At 41.1% G+C, this 10,767-nt stretch overlaps 1 protein-coding gene across 1 annotated transcript in view; it reads left to right on the top strand.

Annotated features, from left to right (window-relative positions):
* The first annotated feature begins 559 nt into the window (after positions 1-559).
* LOC102279550 (transmembrane serine protease 11F) overlaps positions 560-10,767 on the top strand; it is a 139,669-nt gene continuing 129,461 nt past the window's right edge. Inside the window, exon 1 of the mRNA XM_070371892.1 lies at positions 560-675. Coding sequence (XP_070227993.1) covers positions 560-675 — 116 coding nt within the window. The remainder of the gene's footprint in view (positions 676-10,767) is intronic.

The following is a 10,767-nucleotide window of genomic DNA, read 5'->3' as shown; positions in this document are numbered from 1 at the left end:
AATTTCTGAGAGCTTAATATTGAAACTCCAACTAAAAAATTCTTAATTTATCTACTTAAACATTTGTAATATATAGTGAAACTACATGTAATTTTGTTCTGTGTTTTCCAAGTCTCTAGTAAATTTGTTATCATATTTTACTAATTTAAAAAATAAAAAAGAAAGATAAAAAGCAGAAAAGAAATCTACCTCAAGGCTGGAGAGAGAAGCTTGGGCAAGTGGGTGGAGGAGTAAGGGGTAGGGAGGTGGGGGGGGGGGGGTGGGGAAACAGTGGGTGGGATCCTCAAAGGGTCCTGTAAGCTGGAGGCTCCTGGACACACTTGAGGATGATGCTGGCCCAGCCTCATCAGAATTGAGGCCCCAGACAGCCTGTGGAGTTTGGTCAGGTTATCATGCACAATCTGAATGAATTTCAGCTTGTAGTCTAGGAAGTGGCTCTATAGGAAGCCACAGAGGTGACAGGCAGAACCCAGGCATGCCTCCTCTCCCAGGCCAAGGCGATTTGCATAGTGGGCAGGCTGCCTCCCCACACATCAGGATTTCCTGGGGATCAGTAGCCATGCAGGTCTTGCATCTTCAAGAGGTGCTGGGTGCCTGTGCACTACTGGATCAACTCATGGAAAAAGCCATCTGGGGGTCATTGTCTAGTGGGAATGCAGGCCCAGAAGGAGGGAGGTGAGCCAGACCCACAGGAGCAGGTTGACCAGGCACTGATGGTGGCCTCTGTTTGGGAGGAATATGTCTACCTGATCTGGGGGCTCATGGTTCATGGGCAGCTAGGAGCCAACCTCACACCCCAAGTGGTGATGGAATAACCAAGAAGACAGCTCCAGAGTCAGAGATGTAGAAAATAAGTTTATGGTTACCAGAGAAAAGAGAGGAGGGGGGAGGGATAAGTTGGGAGATGAGGATTGACATATGCCTACTACTACATATAAAATAGATAAGGACCCACTGTATAGCACAGGGAACTCAACTCAATACTCTGTAATGAATATGGCAAAAGAATCTAAAAAAGAGTGGAGCTGATTCACTTTGATTCACTTTGCTGAATAGCCAAAATCAACACAGCATTGTAAACCAACTAGACTCCATTAAAATTTTTTTAAAAAGAAGCTGAGGCTGAGAGCTGAGGAGGAAGTTGAGGATGTTCAGAGGCTGGAGGGACAGATACCTTCCAACCAGAGACAGATCTTTACCCTGTGCCTGTAGCTCCTGTTTTGAATATACTCATGGCATCTGGTTCCATCACTTCATGGGAAATACATGGGGAAACAGTGGAAACAGTGTCAGACTTTATTTTTTGGGGCTCCAAAATCACTGCAGATGGTGACTGCAACCATGAAATTAAAAGACGCTTACTCCTTGGAAGGAAAGTTATGACCAACCTAGATAGCATATTCAAAAGCAGAGACATTACTTTGCCAATGGTCCGTCTAGTCATTACTTTGCCAAAGGTCAAGGCTATGGTTTTTCCAGTGGTCATGTATGGATGTGAGAATTGGACTGTGAAGAAAGCTGAGCACCAAAGAATTCATGCTTTTGAACTGTGGTGTTGGAGAAGACTCTTGAGAGTCTCTTGGACTGCAAGGAGATCCAACCAGTCCATTCTGAAGGAGATCAGCCCTGGGATTTCTTTGGAAGGAATGATGCTAAAGCTGAAACTCCAGTACTTTGGCCACCTCATGCGAAGAGTTGACTCATTGGAAAAGACTTTGATGCTGGGAGGGATTGGGGGCAGGAGGAAAAGGGGACGCCAGAGGATGAGATGGCTGGATGGCATCACTGACTCAATGGATGTGAGTCTGAGTGAACTCCAAGAGTTGGTGATGGACAGGGAGGCCTGGTGTGCTGCGATTCATGGGGTCACAAAGAGTCAGACACGACTGAGGGACTGAACTGAACTGAACTGAAAGTATATTCTGCTTAATTATGTAAACTATTAGTTTTAAAAAAAAGAACTACTACTAATTCAGTTCCTTTATCCATGAAATGATAATTTAAAAATTATTTCCTGATAGGCTTGATATTATCATTATGTTAAGAACACTGCAAACTTTGGCACAGGTGCTTTTGATTAGAAACATATTTATCTTAAATACTTCATTATACATTAGTTAAATGTGCATAACACACATGCAGTTAATACATAAAAAAGGTTTCAAATTGTTTTGAATACTTATGGCAATGTATATTATATAGTATACATATTAAAATTTTATACTTTAAAAATCTGAGATTAAGAAAGGAAAACAATGATGACTTGAAAGAGTTATTCCAGGTATTCATTCAGCTTGTATCAGAAGAAACATCAAAATCTCAGTGTCCACAAAGTCTGGAAACTTGATGTCCAGTCAACAACCCTAACACGCTTTTTCTAAATTCTGGGAAAGAAGCTTCTTCTACAGCACTGTGAAGTGTTGTTGGATTATTGTTGGTGATTTGTTCTTTTGTAGCCATCTTAACCATTTATCTCCTTGGCCTTACGTTTATTCATTAGGCTTTTGACATTGTCCTTGGTGGTGGCAGATTCTGTAACTGACTTTTCTATAAAGCTAGTATCTAGATCCAGTTACTTTTATACTGGACCTTTTACAGAGTCTTGTCTTTTCAGTTTTAAGCTGCGTGTTTTTTCTTGAATCATTCATTCTCAGCCACAAGACTATCCACATACCTCTTCAGATATGCTAATATGTGTGCTGGATTTATTAGTTCATTCTTTTATGATGTCCTTTGAGGCTCTGCTTCCAATAGTACATGGACTTTTTGGTTCACTCATTTTCTCGGAGTGTTGGAGCCTTTCAAAAACAAAAAGTAACAACAACAACAACAAAAAACACTTGAATTTGTGTCATATGCTTCTCTTAGGGAAGGCCACTCTTCTGGGAAAGAAGGGGTCTTCACCCCTCAGGAGACTCTGAAGACTGGGTTTGTGAAGGCTGAAGATAAGTCCCTCCATTCTTGTCCATGTTCTGTTGGGCTTCGATTTTTTTTCCTCTTTGCTTTTCTTTTTCAAAGTCTCCTATACAAGTAGTAGCTATTGCATGAGGCTATGCAGTATCTGTCATAAACGAACTTGCTTGGCCTGTTTAGCTCACAGCTTTGAAAAGTTAGTTGACATTTTATAGCTTCTTAGTATTTTCTGTCAACTGAAAAATCTATATGCATTTCTATTATTGATGAACGGTTGAGAGGTCCTTCCATTACTCTCTATTGTCTCTCAGGTGAATATCATCATAGCAGCAATGGCCAAAATGACCTGGCACAGGGTCCATTCTATCAGGGGAGATCCATCAGGCTATTGTAAGGAATTCCCTACTGCACCTGGGAACCTGAAATAGTGAGAGGTTTGCTAATTTCTTTGGAGACAGTATCTATTCTTAACTTATAAATGAGTTGCATGAGCCCTGTGAGCTTGAGGGTACTTATCTCTGTTATAATCTCTTTTCTCTGCACTCTTGTAGTCAGCCTACTATGCTAGCTTTGCCAGATGCATATCCTTGATCTTAAATTATCTGCAGCGTGGTTTTCAAGCTCTCAGGATACTTCTGTTCTTCAAAATTATTGAGGATCCCAAAGAGATTTTGCTTATACAGGTTATATCTACTGATATTTATCATATTCAAAGTTAAAATAGAAAAATATTTAATCCATTTAAAATAATAATAAACTCATTACATGATAACATAACAGAACTTTTATTTGAAAATAGCTATATTTTCTAAGGGGTTTTCCTGGTGGCTCAGGCAGTAAAGAATCTGCCTGCAATGCAGGAGACCCAGGTTTGATCCCTAGGTATTTTCTAAGACAAAAATATGAGAAAAATGGCATTGCTTTATAGTTTTGCAAATGCCTTTCATATATAGCTTAACAGAAGACAGCTGCATTTTCATCTCTGCTTTGTATTAAATTTGCTGTTTTGGTTTAAGTATATGAAGAAAATCTGCCATTGACACAGGTATGCAGTTGAAAAAGGGAAGACTAAGGCAATATTATTTCCAGATAGTCTCCTTTGAAAATACTATTTAACAAGTATAGTTTCTTCCAATGTAGAATTCAATGAAATTTTTGTGCTGTTATATTAAAATCCATTAGAAGACCTTGCATTTTGAGTGAATGTTTTATCCATATGTGATTCTGTTGCAGTATTTATTGGTTATTTTGAGTTATTCCTATGTTTCAAGTATTGACATCTTCTATTATATAATACCAAAATAATCATATTCATCAATATCAGAACTAATATCATCATAAAAATCTTTCATTATCTGGGGGCTGTCAAGTTCATGTGCCTACATACTAAGTAACTTCAGTCATATCTGACTCTTTGTGATCTCATGGACTGTAGCTTTCCAGGCTTTTTTGTCCATGGAATTTTCCAACAAGAATACTGGAGTGGGTTGCCATTTTCTCCTCCAGGGGATCTTCCCAGCCCAGGGATTGAACCTACGCCTCTTACATCTGCTGTGCTGGCAGACAGGTTCTTTACCACTAGCGCTACTGCAGTCCATGGGGTCGCTAGAGTCAGACACGACTGAGCAACTTCACTTTCACTTTTCACTTTCATGCATTGGAGAAGGAAATGGCAACCCACTCTAGTGTTCTTGCCTGGAGGATCCCAGGGACGGGGGAGCCTGGTGGGCTGCCGTCTATGGGGTCGCACAGAGTCGGACACGACTGAAGCGACTTAGCAGCAGCAGCGCTACCTAGGACACCCAAGTTCACAAGGACATGTATACATTTACCAAAATTCTAATTTTTCACAATAAATCTCAAATTTTATCATTAGCAACATATGTCTTCAGTTTTTTTTCCTTATGATGGACTTACTTCCTTCATTTTCAAGATAATGTCTACCAAATACTGATTCTAAATAGCCACAGTTTTCAGTCACTCTTTTCACATAACGTGTTGTTCCATGATAAAACTGGTGAGTTCAGCTTGCAAGGTGTACAATCACTCAACATACATCAGAAGTGCTCATGTGTACTTCCCATTTTGTCATTCAGAACATTATAAAGACAGGTACTCAGTGTCAAAATTTCATACAATTTGTAATTTTTAATGTTTCATTCAAGGCATTCTTGATGAAATGATATCTTCCTCTGTAAATATTTGACTTTGAAAAATACAAGGATATGATGATTCCTAGTATAGTTTGATTCCACTACCTCCATTAGCTAAGGTACTAGCCTTTATAGCCACCAATGCTTTGGTACAACTGGTGTGATTTTACAGAACTCTTGAAAGGTGTTAAAGTTCACCAGTGGTTCATGTTCAGTGCAGTTCAGTTGCTCAGTCATGTCCTATTCTTTGCAACCCCATTGATTGCAGCATGCTAGGATTTCCTGTCCATTACCAACTCCCGGAACTTACTTAAACTCATGTGCAATGAGTAGGTGATGCCATCCAACCATCTCATCCTCTGACTCCCATTCTCCAGCCTTCAATCTTTCCCAGCATCAGGGTCTTCTCAAATGAGTCAGTTCTTCACATGAGGTGGCCAAAGTATTGGAGTTTCACCTTCAACATCGGTCCTTCCAATGAACATTCAGGATTGATTTCCTTTAGGATGGACTGGTTGGATCTCCTTGCAGTCTAAGGGACTCTCAAGAGTCTTCTCCAATACCATAATTCAAAAGCATCAATTCTTCGGTGCTCAGCTTTCTTTATATTCCAACTCTCACATCCATACATGACTACTGGAAAAACCATAGCTTTGACTAGACAGACATTACTTTGTTGGCAAAGTAATGTCTCTGCTTTTTAATATGTTGTTTGCTGCTGCTGCTGCTGCTGCTGCTAAGTTGCTTCAGCCGTGTCTGATTCTATGCAACCCCATAGACTGCAGCCTACCAGGCTCCCCTGTCCATGGGATTCTCCAGGCAAGAACAATGGAGTGGGTCGCCATTTCCTTCTCCAATGCATGAAAGTGAAAAGTGAAAGTGAAGTCACTCAGTCATGTCTGACTCTTTGCAATCCCATAGACTACAGACTACCAGGCTCCTCTGCCCATGGGATTTTCCAGGCAAGAGTACTGGAGTGGGTTGCCATTGTCTTCTCTGAATATGCTGTCTAGGTTGTTCATATGCTGTCTAGGTTGGTCATAACTTTCCATCCAAAGAGTAAGCATCTTTTTTAATTTCATGGCTGCAGTCACCATCTGCAGTGATTTTGGAGCCCCCCCAAAATAAAGTTGGTCATTGTTTCCACTGTTTCCCCATCTATTTGCCATGAAGTGATGGGACCAGATGCCATGATCTTAGTTTTCTGCATGTTGAGCTTTAAGCCAACTTTTTCACTCTCCTTTTTCACTTTCATCAAGAGGTTCTTTAGTTCTTCTTTGCTTTCTGCCATATGGGTGGTGTCATCTGCATATCTGAGGTTATTGATATTTCTTCCGGCAATCTTGATTCCAGCTTGTGCTACATCCAGCCCAGCATTTCTCATGATGTGCTCAGCACAGAAGTTAAATAAGCAGGGTGACAATATACAGCCTTGACATACTCCTTTCCCAATTTGGAACCAGTCTATCGTTCCATGTGCAGTTCTAACTATTGCTTCCTGACCTGTATACAGAGTTCTCAAGCAGCAGGTCAGGTGGTATGGTATTCCCATCTCTTGAAGAATTTTCCACATTTTGTTGTGATCCACACAATCGAAGGCTTTGGCATAGTCAGTAAAGCAGAAGTAGATGTTTTTCTAGTACTCTCTTGCTTTTTTGATGATCCAGCAGATGCTGGCAATTTGATCTCTGGTTCCTCTGCCTTTTCTAAATCCAGCTAAATTCCTGGTTCATGTACTATTGAAGCCTGGCTTGGAGAATTTTGAGCATTACTTTACTAGCATGTGAAATGAGTGCAATTGTGCAGTAGTTTGAACATTCTTTGGCATTGCCTTTCTTTGGGATTGGAATGAAAACTGACCTTTTCCAGTCCTGTGCCCGCTGCTGAGTTTTCCAAATTTGCTGGCATATCAAGGGCAGCACTTTCACAGCATCATCTTCTAGCATTTGAAATAGCTCAACTGGAATTCCATCACCTCCACTAGCTTTGTTAGTAATGATGCTTCCTAAGGCCCACTTGACTTAACATTTCAGGATGTCTGGCTCTAGGCAAGTGATCACACCATCGTGGTTAATCTGGGTCCTGAAGATCTTTTTTGTATAGTTCTTCTGTGTATTCTTGCCACCTCTTCTTCATATCTTCGTTAGGTCCATACCATTTCTGTCCTTTATTGTGCCCATCTTTGCATGAAATGCTCCCTTGGTATCTCTAATTTTCTTGAAGAGATCTCTAGTCTTTCCCATTCTGTTGTTTTCCTCTATTTGTTTGCACTGATCACTGAGGAAGGCTTTCTTATCTCTTCTTGCTATTCTTTGGAACTGCATTCAAATGGATATATCTTTTCTTTTCTCCTTTGCCTTTAGGGTCTTTTCTTTTCTCAGCTATTTGTAAGGCCTCCTAGGACAACCATTTTGCCTTTTTGCATTTCTTTTTCTTGGGGATGGTCTTGATCACTGTCTCCTGTACAATGTCACTAACCTCTGGCCATAGTTCTTCAGGCACTCTATCAGATCTAATCCCTTGAATCTGTCACTTCCAGTGTATGATCGTAAAGTATTTGATTTAGGTCATACCTGAATGGTCTAGTGCTTTCCCTACTTTCTTCCATTTAAGTCTGAATAAGGAGTTCACGATCTGGGCCACAGTCAGCTCCCGGTCTTATTTTTACTGACTGTATAAAGCTTCTCCATATTTGGCTGCAAAGAATATAATCAATCTGATTTCAGTATTGACCATCTGGTGACGTCCATATGTAGAGTCTTCTTTTGTGTTGTTGGGAGAGGGTGTTTTCTATGACCAATTGTGTTCTCTTGGCAAAACACTGTTAACCTTTGACCTGCTTCATTTTGTACTCCAAGGTCAAACTTACCTGTTTTTCCAGGTATCTCTTGATTTCCTACTTTTGCATTCCAGTCCCCTATAATGAAAAGGACATCTTTTGGGGGTGTTAGTTCTAGAAGGTCTTGTAGGTCTTCATAGAACCATTCAACTTCAGCGTCTTCGGCATTACTGATTGGGGCATAAACTTGAATTACTGTGATACTGAATGCTTTGCCTTGGAAACGAACAGAGATCATTCTGTCATTTTTTGAGATTGCATCCAAGTACTTCATTTTTGGACTCTCTTATTGACTATGATAGCTACTCGATTTCTTCTAAGTTATTCTTGCCCACAGTAGTAGATATAATAGTTATCTGAGTTAAATTCACCTATTCTAGTCCATTTTAGTTCACTGATTCCTAAAATGTCAATGTTCACTCTTGCCATCTCCTATTTGACCACTCCCAGTTTGCCTTGATTCATGGACCTAACATTTCAGGTTCCTATACCATATTACTCTTTACAGTATTGGACTTTATTTCCATCACCAGTCATATCCACAACTGGGTGTTGTTTTTGCTTTGGCTCTGTCTCCATCTTCTCCTGTGAGAACTCCAAAATTATAACTCACTGCTGAACAACCGTTGACAGGAGAATGTTGGATCCAACCAAAAAAAGATACCTCATGTCCAAGGGCAAAGGAGAAGCCCCAGCAACATGGTAGGAGGGGCAAAATCACATTTATAATCAAACCCATACCTCCAGAGATGCTCAGAGGGCTCAAACAAATGTTGTGCACACCAGGACTCAGAGATCCCACAGAAACTGAGCCAGAACTGTGTTTGAGTGTCTCCAGCAGATGGACGGGTCAGCAGTGGGCTTCTGCAGGGGCAGGGCCTCTGGGTGCAGTAGACCTGGGTATGGCATAAGCCCTCTTGGATGAGGTCACCATTAACCCCACCATAGACCTACCAGAACTTACACAGGACTCTTGAGGACACAAACAAAGATTTATACACACCAGGACCCAGGAGAAAGGAGCAGTGACCTCCACCAAAAACTGACCCAGACTTGCCAGTTAGTATACAGGAGTCTCCAGTGGAGGTGTGGGTCAGCGGTGGTCTGCTGCAGGGCTGGTGGCACTGAGTGCAGCAATGTGTGCATGGGAGCTTTTGAAGGAGGTCGCCATTATCTTCATTACCTCCACCATAGTTTGGCCCCAGGCCAAACAACAGGGAGGGAACACAGCCCTGCCCATTAACAGAAAATTGGATTAAAGATTTACTGAGCATGGCCCCACCCATCAGTTTCCCCCTGAGTCAGTCTTTCCCATCAGGAAGCTTCCATAAGTCTCTTATCCTCCTCCATCACAGGGCAGACAGAATGAAAACCACAATCACAGAAAACTAACCAATCTGATCACATGGACTATAGCCTTGTCTAACTCAATGAAACTATGAGCCATGCCACGTAGGGCCACCCAAGATAAATGAGTCATGGTGGAGAGTTCTGACAAAACGTGGTCCACTGGAGAAGGAAATAGGAAACCACTTCAGTATTCTTGCCTTGAGAACCCCATGAACAGTATGAAAATGCAAAAAGATAGGACATTGAAAGATGAACTCCCCAGGTCAATAGGTGCCCAGTATGCTACTGGAGATCAGTGGAGAAACAACTCCAGAAAGAATGAAGAGACAAAGCTGAAGCAAAAACAACACCTAGTTGTGGATGTGACTGGTGATGGAAAAAAAGTCCAATGCTGTAAAGAAGGAACTCATAGTGTATAGTTAAAATATGGCTCATTGTGGTGACCTGACAAACAAGGGATGAAATCACAGTGGCCACATTGCCTTGGTAGGCATCCTGTATCTTCCTTAAGGTGATATCCTGTTTTTTCCTGCTGGTGCCAGTTTCTTAAGACTACATGACCACCTGACCATGAGACCCCTTCAACTACATGACCATAAGACCCCAGCTACTGGCTAAAGATAAACTGAGGCTCCCACCCTACAGAGCACAATTTCCCACCGATAGGGTATAAGAAGGATTGGATGTAAAAAGAAAATACTGGTTTCTCTCTAAAGTCAGTCACTTTCTTTCTTTCTTTCTTTCCTATAATAAATCTTTCTCTGCCTGAATGCCTGGCTCACTCTCTTTTTCTCCATGCTCACCTTACAAAAGGATCTTAGAGATCCTCAGGGTCAACAGCCACACTTTCAAAACTACTAATTGTTCTCAAGGGTAGGTTATATAACCAATATCCAAAATAATCTTAGCAATCCAGGTGGCTCAATGGTAAAGAATCCACCTGCCAATGTAGGAGACACAAGAGACTTGGGTTCAGTCTCTGGCTCAGTAAGATCTCCTGGAGTAGGAAATGGCAACCTACTTCAGTATTCTTACCTGGAGAATTTCACACACAGAAAGCCTAGTGGTTTAAAGTCCATGAGGTCGCAGAGTCTTGATATGACTAAGCAATTGAGCGCATACATGATGACTCCTAGTATGGTTTGATTCCACTACCTTGATTTGCTAAGGTGCTAACAGTTTTAGCCACCACTGCTTTTGCACATTGGTGTGATTTTGCAGACCTCTTGAAAGGATCTTAAGGATTGTCCAGGACCAGTGGCCATGGTTTTAAAACCACTGTTTGTTCTCAAGGGCAATGTTCATAATCAATATCCAAAATAATCCTATCAACTATATATAACCAAAAATCATTGATCTATATACTCATAAATGACAGAAGCATGTGGAAGAGGCAAAAAAACCAGAAAGATGAATGAGGTCAATCAAAGATTTATCAGAGGAAATGCCTATGAAATAAAGCACTTATAACATGCACAAGAAGAATTCAGGAAAAGACTTCCTGGTAAAGGG

This window comes from Bos mutus, chromosome 6 (assembly GCF_027580195.1).
Source record: "Bos mutus isolate GX-2022 chromosome 6, NWIPB_WYAK_1.1, whole genome shotgun sequence".
Lineage (NCBI taxonomy): Eukaryota > Metazoa > Chordata > Mammalia > Artiodactyla > Bovidae > Bos > Bos mutus.
This window is presented reverse-complemented; position numbering and strand designations above follow the sequence as displayed.